Source organism: Rhodnius prolixus, unplaced genomic scaffold (genome assembly GCF_049639745.1).
Source record: "Rhodnius prolixus isolate KJV_2025 unplaced genomic scaffold, Rpr scaffold_7, whole genome shotgun sequence".
Lineage (NCBI taxonomy): Eukaryota > Metazoa > Arthropoda > Insecta > Hemiptera > Reduviidae > Rhodnius > Rhodnius prolixus.
The window spans coordinates 4,903,117-4,923,859 of NW_027411582.1; the positions used below are offsets into that span (position 1 = coordinate 4,903,117).

Here is a 20,743-nt window from a genome sequence, read left to right on the forward strand (position 1 = left end):
AAATAATTTATTATCAATATTTACAAAATTTTAAAAGAATATTTTAATGACAAAATAGTTATAGTTTTTTTTACACTTTAAGTTTGCTGACATTGAAGATGATTGGATCCGCGGGTGCTGTCAAAATACTCCTTGAACAGAACTTTAACGGCTGTTTGGTTTTCAGACTGGCGCGGAATCCGTAGGTGAACAGTAGTTTGGCAAGACCATATTTTACTTGTAGCATGGCGAATCTCATCGCTGGAAAACAAAATATTTGATCAGATTTAAATGTTCAGAGTTCAGAGTTCAAATTTGTGAGAGAGAAATTACAAGAATTAATATTAGTAAGAGAAAATAGTGTAGGGGTTTTCTCTCGAGTGTTTAGTTTTAATCTCTTTGTTTTTGAGTTCTCATGAAATACAAATTTCTGAAAAACATATAAGGTACCCGCTTATTTTCTTTTTTGGGTTTCCCCCCGGAAATGGAAGTTTTGCCAACGTAGGGAGAATAAAAACGTAGGTTTTTTATTTGTTCGTAATTTCACTCGAAACTGTCTTTTCGGAAACAGTATTCTAACCAATCATGAAAAGGCCTTATCAGTTTTGCTATTGTACTCAAAGAACCGGTAGTTTTCATAGTCGTATGAAATTTTGAGTTTTTATTGAAGTTTTGCTTGGGCAACCGGAAGTACCTCTAAAATTTACTGAAAGGAACCGGAAATGATCGCAGATGTGTGAGATTTAGTTTTCATTCAAATCCCTTGTTACGGAACAAATAGTTTAGTTGCACTTACCAATACATATCCTGGGTCCATTTCCAAATGGAATATAAGCGCATGACGGTATTGTTTGATCTGGATCAAATCTTTCTGGTTTATATTTCTCGGGTTCCGGGTAGTAACTGGGATTGTAGTGCAGCGAATACACTGAAATTTGCAACGGTTGTCCCGGTTCTATGGTCAGCCCATTTGGTAGGGTGTAACGCTTCGTACAGACCCGGAATAACATAGGCGCTGGTGGGTACTTCCTCATTGATTCTGAAATAAATAGAATTCGAGGACATCAGATTTATATTTCTCAACTTTTCCAACACAAGGGCACTTCGAAATAGAAGATTTGGTTTCGCAATAGTTTTCTTACCAATGGGAGAAAGTGGAAACCAAACCAGTGCCGAAAAAAGGAACATAAACCCCCTCACCCTGCAAAAATGGTTACCTTTGACGCATTGTTCCAGATACTCCATTCTATTCACAGCATCAAAATCTAATGATCCTCCATTCATCACTTCCCTTTGGACTTCCTTTCGGACTTTCTCTTGGATATCCAGATTCTTGGATAGTTCGTACAATGTATACATCATTGTTAGGGCCGTTGCTTCAAATCCTGCTGCGAGGAAGCCGAACGCTTGTCCAGCTATCGCATTATTTGATAATTCTGTAAGAAGCAAAAAACCGGTAACCATTAAGGAAAAATAAATACTAGTAGTACAACCAAACTTCAGATTTTTTTTATTTTTTAGAAAAGGTAGCTCTATAATCTATATAAATTGCGATGTCTAAATTTTGGAGATTTTCGAATTCGTACAAATTTCAAACCTTTATACCTCTCTTTGTTTGGTTCAGATATTAATAAACTCCTTACTTAATTGTAGAGAAAAGTAAACTCTATAACTGGTATAAATTGCAATGTTTTACTATTAATAGTTATTGAGATATTGAACGTTAAATTTTAGAGGTTTGTAAATACGTTCAAATTTCAAACGTTTATATCTCCTTTCGTATTCATTAGATTTCAATGAATTCTTTCCCGTATTGTAGAGAAAAGTTAGCTCTATAACTGGTATAAATTCCATTGTTTTAGTGGTAATAGTTAACGAGATATAGAAGGTTAAATTTTAGGCGTTTGTAAATACGTTCAAACGTTTATATCTCCTTTCGTATTCATTAGATTTCAATGAATTCTTTCCCGTATTGCAGAGAAAAGTTAGCTCTATAACTGTTATAAATTCCATTGTTTTAGTGGTAATAGTTAACGAGATATAGAAGGTTAAATTTTAGGGATTTGTAAATACGTTCAAATTTCAAACGTTTATATCTCCTTTCGTAATCATTAGATTTCAATAAATTCTTTACCGTATATTAGAGAAAAGTTAGCTTTATAACTGGTATAAATTCCATTGTTTTAGTGGTAATAGTTAACGAGATATAGAAGGTTAAATTTTAGGCGTTTGTAAATACGTTCAAATTTCAAACGTTTATATCTCCTTTCGTATTCATTAGATTTCAATGAATTCTTTCCCGTATTGTAGAGAAAAGTTAGCTCTATAACTGGTATAATTCCATTGTTTTAGTGGTAATAGTTAACGAGATATAGAAGGTTAAATTTTAGGCGTTTGTAAATACGTTCAAATTTCAAACGTTTATATCTCCTTTCGTATTCATTAGATTTCAATGAATTCTTTCCCGTATTGTAGAGAAAAGTTAGCTCTATAACTGGTATAAATTCCATTGTTTTAGTGGTAATAGTTAACGAGATATAGAAGGTTAAATTTTAGGCGTTTGTAAATACGTTCAAATTTCAAACGTTTATATCTGCTTTCGCATTCATTAGATTTCAATGAATTCTTTACCATATTGTAGAGAAAAGTTAGCTCTATAACTGGTATAAATTCCATTGTTTTAGTGGTAATAGTTAACGAGATATAGAAGGTTAAATTTTAGGCGTTTGTAAATACGTTCAAATTTCAAACGTTTATATCTCCTTTCGTATTCATTAGATTTCAATGAATTCTTTCCCGTATTGTAGAGAAAAGTTAGCTCTATAACTGGTATAAATTCCATTGTTTTAGTGGTAATAGTTAACGAGATATAGAAGGTTAAATTTTAGGGGTTTGTAAATACGTTCAAATTTCAAACATTTATATCTGCTTTCGCATTCATTAGATTTCAATGAATTCTTTCCCGTATTGTAGAGAAAAGTTAGCTCTATAACTGGTATAAATTGCGATTTTCTAGTGATTACTGTTTAAGAAATATAGAAGGTCGAATTTTGATTGTTTTCGAATTCGTACAAATTTCAAACCTTTTCATATCTTTGTGTATTGCTCTTTGAAAGTGAAATAGAAGTTAAATTAATTCAAATTAAAGAAAACATGAATGCACATTATACTTGTAGTGCAATAGCAAGCTAAATGAACGAGAATGATGAATGAGGGATAAAAAGAATGATGGTAATCCCTGGAGGTGGTAGCGAATAGAGCAAAGGTTTTCGATTGGCTTCGAACGGCAGATCAGCTGTATTCTTTTATTTTTGGATAACCGCTTCTCTACCAGCCTCCTTATTGGCTACTCCTTTCATAGCTCGTCTGCGGACCTTATAGTTAGGTTGATCTATGCCCTGTTTCTTAGATAACGGCGGTAGCCGTGGATTACTGTGAGGGAACAAGTTTTTCTTTTGCTGGTAAGTTTTACGATGCGTTAGTACAACAGTCACAGCGTGCTAGAAGTCCTTTCTAGGATTCGTACAATGTCCCAGTCCTCAAATTAGATTACGAGCGCCTTAATTTAAATAAAATTATTGTGACTAGTCAATAACCTTTAAAAATGATTAAATATAATTTTGTATGAATGAGATTACCAAATTTCTCTGTGCTAAATGAAGACGTTTCGATGTTGAGATACTCATCAGCCGGATCTTTAGTCAGCACCTCCACGTATCCTTTATCCTGTACTTGCATCAACAACTGCAGGAAGTCATTCCGTTGGTAATTATTCTCTCTGCGATGTTTGATGGTGTTGTTAATAATTCCGGTGAAATATTTCAACACATCCGGTCTGTTAACACTTATGCCAATTTTTTTAGCGATATTTGGAAAATTTGTCATCATAATAAATTTGGCAAATTGTGAAAAACCAAATTCAAAAGCTTTTTTACCCTTGGTTCGAAACTCATTGTCTGAATTTCTTAAGTTTCCAGCGTCTATACCAAATGCGCAGGATCTGGAAAATTAAAGAAAATTGGTTTATAAATTGGTGTAATAAAACAGGTTTGAAGATAATAGAGGATTGGATGAATAAGAGCGGCAGGGGTCATCTACTTTCGGTTGAGGAAATCAGAGTGCTGCAATAGTTACGTCACTTTGATATCTAGGGAGAGTACTTGATTATTTGGATCCTGTCAGTAAGGATGATCCTATGTGGGAGGGGGGGGCGACTTGATGGCCGCAAACCCGACAGTTCGGCTGCCTTTATACTCGTACTTGGAGTGATTACTCAATTTCGAAAATATATCCCTTTTGGAAGAAATTGAAGATCTATGCCATCACCAGATTGATACGCACTAAAGACCTAAAGACTGAAGCTTATCTTGCACCAAACAAATATGAACAAACTTACCCAATAACATCCATGGCAAATCTTCCCAAAATTTCCCTCATATCGATTTCTTGGTCCCCTTCCATCTGGGTGACAAGTTCATTTCCACAATCGGCCATTAAATCGTACATCATTCTTAGTTTTCCTGTTGTGAATATTGGAGACAAACGATTTCTAACAGCTTTCCATCGTTTACCGGTCATGACAAACAGATTTGAATCTAGTGGGGTTTTCTCTTCATCTATCACAAATCCACGATCCGCAAAATGTACAAAATCTTTTATTAATATCTGTTCGATAATCTCTGCGTCTTTGATCAATATGGTTGGCTTCATGAAATCATAGTAGCCGATGATTGGTTCATTTGGAAAACGATCGCAAATCGACTTTAATGTTTCACCGTGAGTTAGCTTTTTGAATAGGATCGGTGCAGAGTTGCCAATGAATAGGTGAGGCTTAACGTGAGGTATGTTACTCTCCTTCCAGTACTGATTCACCTTTCTGGCATGGTGCACCAGGTAGGCAATTATGGTGACCAGAATCGCCAATAACGCCAAGTTCACTGGATCCATAATTTCTTAACCTTAACAGGAAAACAAATTATTACGATTAATATTCAATGTTATTTTTGTCATAACAAGAATTGCGATTAAAATTCCATAATCAAATATTGCATTGTTTATAGATCTTATATGCAACTAGTGCAGCTGGGACTAAGAAAAATCGTTGGAGCCACTTCCTTAAAAATTTCTAGAAAACCGGACATCCATTCAAGTGACACTTCCGGTTCAAAGATTGTGAACAATTTATGGCAGTTCTCTGTGGCACTAGTAGATATCTCTAGTAGAAGAATGGAGGCATAATACGGGTTCTCAGGTTCTGTTAATTGAACCTCCCGGTAGAACTTTGGGGCTGGTCACATCCTGCAAGCGCTCCAGCCAAAATCGCTAAGTTTTACTAGAAACGTTTTTCCCGAAGTAAATTCGATAAAAACTATACGTGAAAGATTTGATGGAGCGTAAATATTGACTCCATTTTGCGTAAACTTGCTACATCCGACTACATCGCGATTCGGGAAATTCTTATTGTCGTGACCAGTCAGTGTAGACATCAACACTGCCGGATAATGGTGGAGACAGTGCAAATCCACTGTATAATGCAAAAAACTAAGTGTTGCGCAAATTTGGCACATCGTTTGTCAGCATAAAACGCTACGCTGGCGGTTGTCAGCATAAAACGCTACGCTGGCGGTTGTCAGCATAAAACGCTACGCTGGCGGTTGTCAGCATAAAACGCTACTGTGCAGTTGATATTCGTGTAATTGCCGCAGTAGTGGTAAAGTAATGGTGCTTTGGAACAGCGTAATTACTTCTCCTCGGTCCAGTCACATTTATAACTCTTTTCATCTCTTCGTCAAGCAGAATGCGGCTTTATCTCAAAATTATCTTAACAGTATAGCTGGATAGCTGGCTGTAGAAATTAATAAATTTTAATGCCTGATCGCTTTCTCTGGGCTCCATAATATATTCGGTATTTACTTTGTTTACTAAAAATGCTAGAAACTTAAAAGTTATCTTAAGAGAGTACTTACAGTGTTTCATCGGCACAGCGAAGTACTTCTGTTCTGAGAGTAGTCCATCCTGCACATTTATTACTGCGGACGATATAAGGTGGGAGCAGAACTCACTGGAGACCTTGAATTGCAATTATTTTATTTCTTGTTGGGATCACTCACATCCTGGCCAGGCTGGCATGCTTGAGTGCCACTGGCGCTATGAGGACCTTGTTAAATTTGCCCCCATTATCAGAAGGCCGTTATCACTGGGCTTATGAAAGGACAAGCTCCTATTATCATCAGGCATGGAGGAGCTATACGAAGAGCTGGAGGCTGACCCTATTTTGGGCGGCCTTCGGATTTTATGACACCCAAATATAACTTCGACAAGCCTTTTAAAGTCTGATTTGGATTAGAAATAACACGTCACATCCTAAGTTTTGTTTGTGCAGTAACTTCGCTCCAAGATTCGCTTCATTGCTTCGCACATCTTCGCTTGGAGATGTGGACCCCCAGTTGTGTGGGATTCGATGTGGTACACGGATGGCTCCAAGAGGAGAGGAGGGTGTGGGAGCGGAAGTGTACGGGGTGAAGCCGAAATGTAGCTTTTTAGCTAGCCTAGGGAAACTAGCTACAGTTTTTCACGCTTATGTATTCTAAGGACGTAATTTTCTCGGACAGCCAGGCTGCTCTACGAGCTATTAGTTCCCTACCAGATCAACTCAAGGCTGGTTTGAGACTGTCTAGGTGTTCTGAAGGAAATTAGTGACCATAATGTCTTTCTGGTTTGGGTACCTGGGAATTCAGGCCATAAGGGGAAACGAAGCGGCAGATTTATTGGCCCGGGAAGGCTCTGCGAGACACTTCGTTGGCCAGGAGCCGTTTTGGAGTTTTAAAGTGTGTTAAGTCACGAAGTGAGTAGGTCTCAAGAGTGGTGGCAGAGACAGGCGAAGGAGTTCATTAGAGGCTATTCGCCGAGGCTGACTGCAGAATTAATCCGTCAAGGCCCGCGTGAAGCTATGAGGATAATTGTTGGTCTATTAACTGGCCATTGCAGGCTCAGAAAACACTTGCATCGCATGGGCCTGGCAGATGATAGCCTCTGTAGGTTCTGTCAGGAGGAGGAGGAGAAGGAAACGGGCCATGTACGTGTTGTGTCACCGTGAGGGACTTGTCTGGCTAAGAATGTTACTTCTTGAGGAGGAAAAACCAAGGCCTGTGAGCTTTAAGAGTCTGATTAAAAGGACGGGTCTGGATGGCGAGCTTTAGAGTACCACAATAGATCAAAAGGGGTCGCAGTGGCGTAACCCTAGAGGTCGCCCTAGTGGCACCAGTTTACTTGAAATTGAGCCTCTTTAAGTAGTGAAGTAAGCTCAAAAAGAACTGACTGGATTGGAGTAGTTCTACAGACAAACCAAGATTTTGCATTAATCTCTAACCCCTCCTGCTGGACGGTCTCTTCTTTCCGGAGCTAAAACTTAGTAACCATGGTGACACACATTTTCGTGCTGCTAACTTCACTTCTTTGTCCACCCTCCCTTGATTTCTCTAAAAATTTAATTTCTACAATTTTATTAGAAATAACACGTCACATCCTAAGTTTTGTTTGTGCAGTAACTTCGCTCCAAGATTCGGCTGACTTGACTGGAAATTACTCTTGATTATTGGCGTTTCGGACGTCTGGACCGTTAGGAAGGGGTAAAAAGAAAAAACAAAACAAATTCTGGATCCCACACCATTCGTCATTTAATCAATTATGAGGATATTCACAGGTTGAGTGTCTCAAGAAACAATGGCCTTCTTGAACACTGCCAAAAAGATTAAGACTAACTACGTCCATAATCCGACCTGGTACGCACATTCAAGATGCCATATTGTTAATAAATGCCTATCCAAAGAACGTAAAACTAAGACCTCTCAAAGACCTTGGCAACCGAGAAATGCTCTAATAAATTACTGTTGAGTGACGTCAAAATTGAAGGCTTTTGCAAATAATTACGTTCCTTGGCTTTAATATTAATATTTTATTTTTTACTTAAACATACTTCCTGTTAAAAGAAGCGTGACGACATAGTTCTTCCAACGAGTAAATATTCTCTGTGAAAGAGTTTTAAAACCAAAGTGATAAAAAAGCATTTCCGGTGAAATGATTTTCATGAAATTCTGAATTATGATGTAGAGATATCCGGCTAATGAATGTTGTAGAGGAAGTCAGTACTGTATTGCATACCGAATAGTTGATGTATGCATACGAATTTCTCAGAATGTACGTCCTACTTCCCTTGTATCTTAACGACCCTCGCTTATTTTATGACGTAATGAGGTAATAATTTTGTGGATTTTTTTGTGTACTTTGTACCCCCACAGTTTGGAAATCACTGAATGCCACTTTTATACCCACTGGCGACATCAAATAGGGTATATCCGGTAAAATCTGAAAATAGATCATCCACACGATCACAGTACGTACATTATTTACAAAGTAGATGTATAAAAACAGTTTAGAAAATTAGATCGACCTCAATGAATTTTACATGAACCCTAATCTATGTATAACTTCCTGTTATTTACACTTGTTTCCCAAGGTTGACGTAAATTATAAAAAGAAATCAAATATTTGTTTTCAATATATTTGAATAAAGAACACTTTCTGGTTTATTAATAGACTTGCTCACATCACTTTCATTGCTCTGGAAAAAATTGTTATAAAGCATAATGAGTATAAAGTTTGTCCTATGATTAAAGAAAATCGTTAGAGCTTAATATTGAGAAAATCTAAAAAAAAGTATTCTGTGAAGTAGTCAGTGAATCAAGTTTAGGGATGGCTAAGTTACCGTCAGTGTCTTTTGAAGGGATCCAGTCCTAAATATTCGGCTTCCTGCGACTTTTTATTTTTTTATTTTTGTATTTAAGATACTTTTTTATCATTATAATCTGAGTTCATCTTAAATCATTAAGTGAAGCTCTAGGGTACTAGTTTACTTTCAAAATAAATTACAAAATCAGGAACATTGTAAAAGAAAAGAGAAAATACTTTTAAATAAATTAGTTCAAAACATAATTCAATAAGAAAAATTTCTTTGATAGCCTCATATCTGGGATTACAGTCGAACGGGAGGGACCGCTCCACTGAACCCTTGCTCTTTCGAAGAGAAAAGAATCAAACTGATGACAACATTCTGCAATTGAAATCAGCAAAGTAATTAGCAGTGGAAACATAGTTAAAGTAGATTACTTTATACCAAATTAATTAATCTCTGATGATGGATATAAGTTTTAAAACCGGTAAGGGATGGAAGTCATCGATATACAACGCTGCCAACCTATCATTATTCTCATTTAGCTGGTCTTTAATAAAAGGGTTGCTTATATCCAAAAATTTGAACCGTTTTTTCTAACTATGACGACACAGGTTTAAATTCCATTAATGGCAATTATGTATAAAGTAACACATATTGTACACTTATTTATTTTATTATTAAGGTTACCTAATGTATGTTTAACATTTTTCTTGCCGAAATTGATGACAACAAGAGGTTATATTCTGGTTATATTCATGAATTGTTTAATTTTCTAATATTGAAGTAGAGTTTCTCATTTGGTGCAGTTAGCAAATGTCTGGCGCTAATTGTAATTGGTTGTTTTGTTTTAGGACTGAGAGAGATGCTGTAGTTACGCAATAAGATGGCTATGCAGAACTTCATCTTCAATATGGCGAATCTCATCGCTGCAAGAAATACAGCATATTTAAGTAATTAAGTACAAAAAATATACTAGCCTAATTAATGTATTTCGTAAATATCATCAAACACTACCTATGCAAATTCTAGGACCATTTCCAAACGGTAGATAAGCACAAACTGGTATCTTGTGTCCAGGATCAAATCTTTCCGGGCGATATAGTTTCGGTTCTGGATAGTATGATGGATCGTTATGGATGACAGTTGATGGAATTAGGAGCGCCTGGCCTGGTGCTATGGTCACGCCATTAGGAAAAGTATACTGTTTTGTACAGGAACGGATTAACATCTGAGCTGGTGAATAGATTCTCAGTGCTTCTGTTAACAAATATTTTGTGCTTTAGATTAGATTATTTAGATTTTTTTTTGTTCTTTTTGCACATGGACAACTTGGCCATTGACGCTGCCTCGTTATCTAGAACCTCTCGTGCTGGAGATGGTACTCCTCACCCCTCGTTACGTTCTTTACGGCAGCCACTGGAAAGTAGTGAGAAGCCGAGTGATACTGTAGCAAATCGCCTCTCGTCAGCCCTTTGTACATCGAATCAAGTCGACAAGAAAGAGATTGGCTGACGTGAAGGCACAATAATTTCTAAGGTATAGAATTAATTGTGCATTTCAAGATTAGGTAGGATTTGTTAAAAGTCAGGTTTGTTTGTGTTCCCTTTTTTATTTATTAAACAGATGATTCTTGTGAGGTTAAATCCATCCAACTTCAATCTATCTAAGGAAATCTCAGGGGTTTAGGAAGATAATCACTTCTAGGTGCCAAACAAACCCATTTTCAATTTCCTCAAAGAATGAATCCTGCTTTAGCAGCTGGAAATTAATAAGGCACTTAGGGAAGCGACTAATTGAGATAACCGATCCTGGTTCCCCCTACTAAAAGAGAGGATGTTAAACATTAAACTAAACAGTCTTGTTTTAGGAAATTCCCAACGTTCTTCCTAGTCAGCGACTTTCTTTTAGGGAGTTCCGTTCTTGAAATAATCTACTCTTTGGAACGGATAGCGTGACTCCCTGAATTGGACTCAGCTGTAGTTTGCCCCTGAGAGTTTGCTCAGTTATTTTTATTAATTTTAATTTTTTATTTAAGGTGCATCAACATCTGGGATCATTGGCGTTCAGAGCTTCATCAGCATAATATGCCGGCCTCCGGACAGTGTTCTTTCGCTACAAACATCAGTAGCCCTCACCGCGGACTACGAGCTGTATGAACCTTCTAGGAAGAATAAAATCTAAGAGTCATCAGCTGGATTCGAACCTGGGATCTCCACGCGGAAACCAAGAACGCTAACCAGTTAACAAATCCCTTTCCTTTCTATTAGTTTTATCTTTAGTTGTATCAAGCTTCTGAATTGCACAATAAGTTAATTTTGAGAGACCCAAAATCTTTAACAACAGTTTCATTTAGTCACCTTTAATGCATTGTTCCAGGTAGTGCATTTCCTTCAGTGCATCATAAGTCAGCGAGCCGAACTGTTCCAGCTCTCTTAGGATCTCTTCACGAACTTTCTCCTGTATCCAGGGATTTCTTGACAGTTCATAAAGGGTAAATATCAATGTCAATGAAGTCGTATCAAAACCAGCTGTTAAAAATGATACAGCATGTCCGGTTATTTGATCGTTTGTCAACTCTGCAAGATTAATAAATAAAAGAAAATGAAAAATCTGATGGGAAAACTTAGAACACATAAACCTATGCACAATGAGCTTGCGAAACTTAAAAAAACCGGATCTGCTTTTAAATAAATTCCAAAGCACTTCAGGGTAGTAGATTTTGGATGTTATGAAAGCAACCAGTCGAAATATCAAATTTGAACTTGAATTTAGGTTGGTCTGACTACAATCATGCTAATATTCACTCTGACTAATTTTTAATTTGTATGATATGTAATTACTTAGTATGTAATGCAATAAAAGCTCTAAATAAAAAATTTGCATGGTTAAATTTAATAATAATAAATTTACCAAATTTCTCCTTAGAATATGCGGTTATATCAATTCCCAGATAATCATCTGCTAAATCTTTAGTGTGCACTTCCACATATCCTTTGTCTTGCAGTTGCATCATCAATTGTATGAAATCATTTCGTTCTAGTTTATTGTCACGTCTATAGTTCATCGTATCTTTAATGATTTCAGAAAAATATTTCACCACATGAGGTTTTGTAAAAGTTACGTTCAGGAATTTCACCAAACTTGGGAAATTCATTAGTATTATTAATTTTATAGTAGTGAGTAGGTCTAGTTTTAGCACTTGTTGGCCTTTATGACGAAATTCACTGTCAGGATTGGATAAACTTCCGGAATCAATGCCGAATATACACGAACTGAAAAGAACGCAAAGAGGTTAAACACTTGCTTTGTTGAATATATTTGTTCAAAATAATGTTCCAAACAATATGACCAGTTGGGATTAGGTTAGTCTTAATCGTTATATGCTTACCTCACATACTGGGTTCGTTGTTTAGGGGCCGTGGACCCCAGCTTCTCCGAGCAGTTGCTTCTAGGCGCAGACGAACTTAGCAGTTTGAGGACTTGTTTTTACTTTAGGCTATTTTCCAAACTTATACCTTTTTTTGGGGTGGAAGTTGCCCTAAAGAGCTTGGATTGCTACTAAAGAGTTGGCATTTATGTTCGCAGGTTACTCTAGAATTATTTGTGAAGGTCATGAAAGGCGAGTGGTCCTCCCATTCTCTTCCCTCTTTTCTCCTCATAACTGCTCGATTTTGTTTTTTTATTTTAGATAAATCGCCTCTGAAAGGCTATTTCCGATTGATGATACGGTCTTATCCCTTGGTGGTGCCGAAAGGAGTACATGAAGTTTGAGCTACCAGCGATTTTTGTCTTTCATGAATTTTGTTTACACAGGGCCTAACCGACCCCACTGAAATATACTTTAACTGTCCTCAACATTTAAGTCTTAACATGTATTTCGTGATTTAACCTAATCGATTAACCTAAATTAATTATAACCACTCTATTCAAAGGCCTAACACAGTTTTCTTTCCGCGTTCAAATGAATCCGTTCCCATCTGCATAGAGATCTCAGAAAACGCGGAAAAGCCTTTATATTCATAATTTTGACTAGAAATTCTGAGACCACTTTCTTAGACTAAAGGGTCCCCTCAGATTTTAAATTGTTGATCGATTATTAGACTCGATCACAATACTTCATATTTCCTTTTATGAGAGAAAGTGAAACTCCCAAGTATGAGAATTTTCCAAGAGAACATAATTATTCCAACTCACCCGATCGTGTCCATTGCAAAGCAATTTAGAGTCTCCATTAATTCAACATCCTGGTGCTGTCCATTGTCAATATGTTTGACCAATTGTTCACCGAATCCTGACATAGTTTCAAACATTAATTTCAATTTCCCTGTTGTAAATATGGGCGATAGTCGATTTCTAACAGCCTTCCAACGTCTTCCAGTCATTGTCACAAGATTTGAATCCAAAGGATTACGTTCATCATCAGAAGGTAGACCGTGGTCAGTGAAGTGCGCAAAATGTTTAATTAGAATCTTTTCAATATAATCAATATCTTTAACAATTAAAGTTGGTTTCATAAACTCGTAATAACCAAACAGTGGTTCTGTTTCAAATTTTTCACATAATATTTGGTGCAGTTGCCCGGGTGGCATTCGACCAAGTATCATTGGCATGCAATTTCCGACGAATAGTGTTGGTTTGGAATGCGGTATTCCTCTTTCTTTCCAGTATTGATTGGTCTTCCATGCTTGGAATATGATGTAAAAGAGAATCGTAAAGAGAGTGGCTAATAAAGCCACCAAGATTGGGTCCATTTGTATCTGTAACAAGAATTTTCTAGCTTAAACGATAATAACGTGGCAGTAATTCATTTTTTTTTCCCTGTACTTTCCAGATTGGGGAGAAAATTAGACGTTTAAGCGACAGTCTGAAAGTTGACCTTCTCTACTTTCTCTTACTAGTAGGTAAAACAAGATTTTCTAATCAATTTCGAGTTTTCCAATAGGAAAAACCATTTTAAAAAGGATCCTGTGTCCTAAAAGAGTGATTTCATAAAGAGGTGGGTGGGGGTAAAAAGTGAGTTCGGGTCTCGCAAAGAGTTACTTTTTTATTTGTTGGAAAAATATTAATAGAGTTTCCAAGCTGCTCTTCTGGTACAATTTTTATTTGGAAAATTTTGTCAAGAAAATACCTGAATGTTTTAAGATGATATCAGTTCTTGAGTAGTCCTTGAGTAAAACAATCACCCAGATCTCAAGATTTTGTTTTGTAATTCTGAAGATGAACTAAATGTATTCGAAACGTTTGCTTAAATACTCTTTTTGTTTTCATTTACAAACTGACCAAAACACAAGATTCCTTAGAAATAATATCAGAGCGTTATGCGAATAAATACGCGGGAAAAGCTACTACCGCATTGTAAGAAGTTAAATTGTACTACTAAATACAATTTTTAAAGAATGTTTACTTACAGATTAGGCCCAGAGGTAGGTTACACTTCTCTAACATGAGTATCTGTACGATGATTACCCCCACTATAGGAGTTGAATCTTGATGACGTCAAATTGTCCTTCAATTGTCCCACTTCAAATGAATTCTACTCTTGGATTCCAGTTCCCCCTATTATTATTATTTTTTTTTTTTGTTTACAATGTCTTACCCTTTTCAAAAAAGTCATTGCGATCTTGATTTCGAGTTTCCTGCACATATTCCCCAGTAGATTGGGAATAGCCACAGGTCAGGTAATTTTATTTTTAGGAAACTAAAAATATTTCAAGAAACTCGCATGTATTATATTTGTAAAAATTACAACAGGAGAGAGTAGTGTGAATATTTCACTTGAGGTTCTCTATATTGAAGTATATAGGCTCCTTTGGCGTTGTTGTGATATGTGTGGTGCTGATTTTAATAGGTAGTTTTGTTTTAGGACTGATACTGAAGGTGTAGTTTCGCAGTAAGGTGGCTAAGCAATATTTCAGCTCCAACATCGCGAACCTCTTGGCTGCAACAAGAAAATCTAGGTAAACTATTGGGTTGCATAATAGGTTTGTGCCCTCCTATTTCACGTTATAATATCACAGTGTAGTGGAAATTTTAGTTATCTATATTTTATCATGTTGTGGATACGAAAGATATACTTTGATTCAAAGTTAACCCTAAAAATAGTGTGACCACTTTTGAAGGGGTGACAATTAACGTTCGAATTTTTTTTTAGATCGTTCTTGTCATCCAGCCATCTTCTAGATCTAAATTTCACTGTCGTGGCTACCAGTGGATTGTTTTAGAAGTGGTTATCCCTTATGGCTAGCTTCCCGCTCTCCCTGAAGCTTCTTTAGAGAATAACTGAATTTAAAAGGGGGCGGCAAAGAGAATTTTTCCCCCACTTATTGTCTGCTTATAAAAGAAGGTATTATAATAATTATAATTATTTAACGCTATAGAATAATCAAATCCTTCCAGAAAATAGGCATAAGTGCGATTGCAGAAAAAGATTTATTTATTTAAAAAACCATAATATTTGTTTGAATTTATTTTGGATAACATCATTACCTACGTAATTTCATTACATCCATTATTTTAACCAAAGGGCTCAGGTGTTGTTCCATCTAAGCAAAATTTAAGATATGAAGCAATTGGAGATTGATCTGCAAAACGTGATGTCGACTCTACATCTTCATGTTCATTCACAAGTATTTTCATTCATTTAAATCTAAACCGATGGTATCACGGTGCAAAGAAAAATAGTCACTAAATAGGGCGGACCAAATTCATGCATCAATACAATATTTATTTATATCTAAATAATAAAATTAATTTACAAAAAAAATGTTCACTTTTTACCGAAACATGTCCTGGGTCCTGCTCCGAATGGTATAAATGCACAAGCTGGTAACTTCTGATCTCTAGCAAATCTTTCTGGTCGATATTCTCTCGGTTCTGGGTAATATTTTGGATTATTGTGGATTGCTGAAACTGGAATTACTATTATTTGTCCTGGTTCTACTGTCAATCCACTTGGGAACGTATATTGTTTTGTACATTTGTGGCTAAATTTATGAGCTAATGGATACATTCTCAGTGACTCTGTAACAAAATTTATTATAATTATTGATTTATTTTTTATTATAATTTGATGCCATCAGTGTTGTCCTTTAGGGTCTAAGTACTTTACGAAGAGTTTTTGTGGCATACTCGGGTGGTATCTAAGCGAAATACACAATTGAAGTTACTGACAATAGGATATCCAGATACAATTCCAACCAAATTGTAAGAAACACTATTTGTTGCGCAGAGAGCTCCATAATAGTTATTTCTGGTGAATATCGATAATCTTCACACTTTTCACACCTACGTAAAGAGAAGATAAATGTACCAGCTATTTACCTTTAATGCATTGATCTAGGTAGTGCATTTGACCCAATGCTCCATATGTTAATGCGCCAGCTAAGTTCACTTCCTTCAAGATTTCTTCACGTAATTTCTCTTGTATCTTAGGATTTCTGGATAATTCATACAGAGTAAATAGCACACCTGCACTTATTACATTGAATTCGGCAACTAATAAGTTAATCGTATGGCCAGTAATTTGATCTAGTGTCAGTTCTGTAACAAGAATTTTTTTTTAAATCAATCCAATCATTCGGTTATTACTGTTAAGATTTTCTATATATGGTTTACAGAAGAACAGATCAAATCCGAATTCCGTTCATTTAGAACACATTCAGAAAGAAAGAAATCATTACCTAAATCTAAATTATTTATTATTAGTTTTAATTACAATATTTTTTTTAATTTTAGAGTTTTACTTTTGAGATGGGACTCAGAAGCTGCTTTCTACTGTGGTAAAGTGTTCCTTCGATCGGAAGGTTGAAGCTGACAGAAGTGAAAACTCAATCTACTCGGCCCATAATGAAAATGTAACTTAAGTTATGGATTAGTTTGATGGATAAAGCAGGTATACAACTATTAATAGTTTGTCTTTATGTCTTGTGTTTAAAAATTAATTATTCCGAGAAGGGCTTTCTTGGATTGCCCATTCCCTTACTGTTAAAGGGATCCGCGGAACAAAAACCCCAATTATTAGAGGGGTTCTACCCAGATCCTTCTGTAAACGTGGGTTTGCTTTCGTTGGCTGTGCAGTAACATTATTTTGGTACTCATAGAAGTACTCTTAATCGAATTTCTCCTCAAATCCTCTGTTAAATATCATAGCTAAATATCGTATTTGAACTTTCTGCAATTTTTCGTTTTTGAATTACGTTGGATACTTTGCATATACCAATTTTTACAACTATTTCTGATATTTCGGTAAAAACGTTAAATCAAAAAGCTTTACGATTACAATACATTCTCCTTATACAGTAAGAAATATAAAAAGAAAAATCTGTCACTTCAGACCTCAAAATGGATTTAACTAATGAAAACTGATATTAATAATATTATCAGCCCACAATACTTTCTCTTGTAAGGTAATAAAAGGAAGTATTGAAACAAATTCATAAAAGATATTAATATTATTTTAAAATTTTTAAAACGAACAAACTTTCGATAATTACCAAAGTTCTGTGCTCCATCATTGTCCAGGTATTCATCAGCTGTATCTTTAGATGGTACTTCCACGTATCCTTTATCCTGTAGTTGCATAATCAATTGTACCAAATCATTTCTTTTGTATCCATTCTCTCGTCTGTGTTTAATAGCATCTTTTACAATGTTGGAAAAGTACTGAAGGGTATACGGGTGATTAAATGTCAGATTTAGATATTTGCTTAATGTATGATTATGTGATAATAAAAATGAAATACGGTTTCGGTAAGTTGGTACCATCCTAGCACCGGCAACTCGACGAAATTCATTGTCAGGGTTGGCCATATTGTTTGCAACAAGGCCGAGCAAACAGGAACTGGAAAAACAAAAATCTGAAGTCACTAGATTGCTATATGGTATGCGTTTGTTGATTATGAGGAAAAATTTTAGAAAAAATAAGGTGGTAACGCCTTTAACTTGGCGCACTCTTTATTGGAGCTAGTTAATATAAACTTAGTCAAAATTCTCTTGGAATAAGGTTTACATGAATATTGTTCCCAAATTGGTTTTTTTTTTTCATCAATTTTCTGCGTTAAATGTGCTTAATGCTGCAGAAGTATCTGCAACCTCAAAATTTATTTCCACAACGCAATCTTTAAAATATCCAGGAATAACTCACCCCCTAATGTCTGATGTAAAACAGCCTAATATCTCCATTAAGTCGACGTCCAATTTGGGACCTGCTTCCAGGTGTTTAATCAAATCGTCACCACACCCAGAAATCCATTCAAACATCTCTTTCAATTTCTCGCTACTAAAGATCGGTGATAATCTATTTCTAACACTTTTCCAACGTTTTCCACTTAAACCGGCAAGAGTTGAATCTAGTGGATTACGTCTATCATCCACCTTTAAACCTCGATCAGCAAAATGTACAAAATCTTTAATAAGGATCTTTTCAATTAGTTCAACATCTTGGATTATTAATTCTGGAATAGTAAATTCAAAGATACCAAAGTATGATTCATTTGGGAATTGTTTGCACATCCATTCATAGATTTCGCCGCCTGGCCGTTTTCCAAATATTAATGGTAGTGAATTGCCAAAGATCAGCATTGGTTTTAAATGCGGTACTCCTCTCTCTTTCCAATATTGGTTGACTTTCCAAGCTCGATATACGATGTAAATGAATAACGACAGAAGAATGGACAAGAGCGATAGAGTCACTGAATCCATTTTGCACCTGAAATCAAAATAGTGTCCGAAAGAAAAAGTTAATTTTATCTTATTTGAAACCTTTTTAGCTTTTAAATATATATATATTTAATAATATTTTTTATTTCTTTTAATATTTAACTTATACAAAGGGTTAGATTAGATTAAACTAGGGCGGCCTCAAGGCCTACGCCACTGCGACCCCTTTGGATCTATTGTGGCTCCCCTCACTCTAAAGCTCACCCTCCAGATCTGTCCTTTTAACTCAGACTCTTGATGCTAGAGAGCGGCTCTTGGGTAAAGCTCTCAAGGCCTTGGTTTGTCCTCCCCGAGAAGTAATATCCTTAGCCATACGAGCCCCTCGCACTGACACAACACGTGCAGTGCCGTTTCCTCCTCTTCCTGACAGAACCAGCAAAGGCTATCATCAGCCAGTCACATACGATGCATGTGTTTCCTGAGCCTGCAGTGGCCAGTTAGTAAGCCTACAATCATCCTTATAGCCCCGCGGCCTTGTATACAAAGGGTTGGTGAGATTACAGTAAACATTTACAGTTCATAAAAACAGAAACATAAAAGATTGAAACTGAACAGAAAGATCTAAGTTCTCAAAGAGAATATATATATTATAGTGAAATATCAACTTATCAGAAAATACTCGTAATCAATAAAATAAAAAAAATAGACTCCATAACAAATTAAAAAACATATTTCTTTCACAATTCAAATTTTGAAAATGGGAAATTCAGTTATTAATATGGTTCATTGATCTAACTTCCAATCTTTTTAAAAGATATAAATATATGCCATTAATTTTGTTAATATCAATTTTATCTAGTAAAGTCTCCATAGACACATATTCTCCCTGAGCTATAGGAGAGGGATTAATATATTTAGCCAAATATTTTTCTCTAATTTTATTAAATTGGCAACAATAAAAAAGAAAGTGGTAGATATTATCTCTATGATTTAACGAACAAAGAGAACATACTCTGTCTGGAAAAAGATTATAATTTTTAAAGTTAAGGTTGTAACCGTGTAGGTTGGCAGAGTCGTCAGAGACTGCTAGCGCTACTAGCGGAAACTAACCTAACATTATTATTACCTTGTCTCTGGACCGAAGCTTGTGCACTGCATTTTCATTTTCTTTATATTTTCTATTTTTCTTGCTTGCAAGCCTTATCATTGTTAATTTTTAGTTACTTCAGTTTATTTTTATTTATATTGTGCATGGTTTTCTTTTAGTTTCACCAGATAGCTATCTTGCATTTCTCTTCAGCTTTCTTGCTTGTATATATCATTTCTTATAAAATTTGTGGTAGAGTAAGTATTATTATATGTATATAGCCTTGTAAATATTTATGTACAATCTTTTCTTGTAAATAGACACTTTATTTAACTTGTGCTCTGTAACTGCTTCGACCCTCCCTTCTCACCTGAGCTCCCCAAGGAGAATTATTAGAACGACCCATCTCGCGCTTCCTCTAAAGAAGAGAAGTATTAAAATCAGTTTTGTGGTCATAAATGGCGCCCGAACAGGGACCTTGAAGCAGTTACTTATAATTTACAGAGCTTAAGGAATGCTTGCTTGCATTATATTTCAGAGAAGCTTGCTATCTAGCTGCATGAAGTGTAAATTGAACACTAATAACTTGGCTTCTTATTAAAGCTATAGGAGAGAAGGTTTGTATGGAAAAGTTATTCTTATTTAAATAACCTATCTTTATAGTTCTGGAAACTTTTCTTAATTCTTCAATCAAGTGCAACCATTATTATTTTTAATCACTACTTATATAGTGAAAGTTGGTCATTAGAGTAACAATTATTATTCTTGTTAAGAGGCAGTCTGTTGTAACTGATTATCCAGCTGTAAGTGATTGGAACTAGACATTTGTTAATTCAACAAATTTGCTGAAATTAATTTTCTGGAATATATGTTTCTTAATATCATCAGTACTGATTAACAAATTATTGAATTACAGATTGATCATCTCATTCAATGTGCAGTTGCTTTTTGATTAGAAAGAAGTTACTTTATTTGAACATTTACAATGTATAGAGAGGGATATTTTTTATTGAATAATCTTAGTTGTGCAATAATTTTTATCTTATTAACATGACATCTATTAGTTAATAAATACTCCTCTCGAAAAGTTAACGAACTGCAGAGACGGAAATGTAAATTACACGAAGAGTTCACAACAAATTCAATATCTTTACAAATTAGAGAGTTTTTAAAAAATTCACAAAGATCATTTTTAATATTTAATACTCGTGAACCACTTTACTTTGGATGTTCATCACTTCCGCTTTACTGATAGAAATTAAATAAAATTTAAATGTGCTGTACCAATT

The 20,743-nt window shown here is 35.4% G+C and overlaps 2 protein-coding genes across 3 annotated transcripts; both read right to left on the reverse strand.

The window, feature by feature from the left end:
* Positions 1–6: 6 nt before the first annotated feature.
* Positions 7–9,467, reverse strand: LOC141446812 (probable cytochrome P450 6a14). Of its 2 annotated transcripts, XM_074113624.1 has the most exons (6): positions 5,946–9,467; positions 4,376–4,937; positions 3,618–3,979; positions 1,197–1,415; positions 776–1,018; positions 10–240 (listed from the first exon to the last, which is right to left on the reverse strand). In XM_074113624.1, the coding sequence occupies exons 2-6, from the start codon at positions 4,924–4,926 to the stop codon at positions 71–73; spliced, it is 1,545 nt and encodes a 514-aa protein (XP_073969725.1). In that variant the 5' UTR covers positions 4,927–4,937; positions 5,946–9,467; the 3' UTR covers positions 10–70. The 2 variants fall into 2 exon arrangements, with proteins under 2 accessions (XP_073969726.1, XP_073969725.1); XM_074113625.1 differs by lacking the exon at positions 776–1,018 and having other exon boundaries at positions 7–240.
* On the reverse strand, positions 9,390–18,416 carry LOC141446577 (uncharacterized). Its single transcript, XM_074113118.1, has 11 exons — positions 17,853–18,416; positions 17,203–17,549; positions 16,031–16,249; positions 15,488–15,730; positions 14,486–14,648; positions 14,307–14,346; positions 12,905–13,467; positions 11,621–11,982; positions 11,068–11,286; positions 9,725–9,967; positions 9,390–9,636 (listed from the first exon to the last, which is right to left on the reverse strand). Exons 1-11 carry the CDS (start codon positions 18,407–18,409, stop codon positions 9,464–9,466), a joined length of 3,129 nt encoding a protein of 1,042 aa, XP_073969219.1. The 5' UTR covers positions 18,410–18,416; the 3' UTR covers positions 9,390–9,463.
* Positions 18,417–20,743: the final 2,327 nt, after the last annotated feature.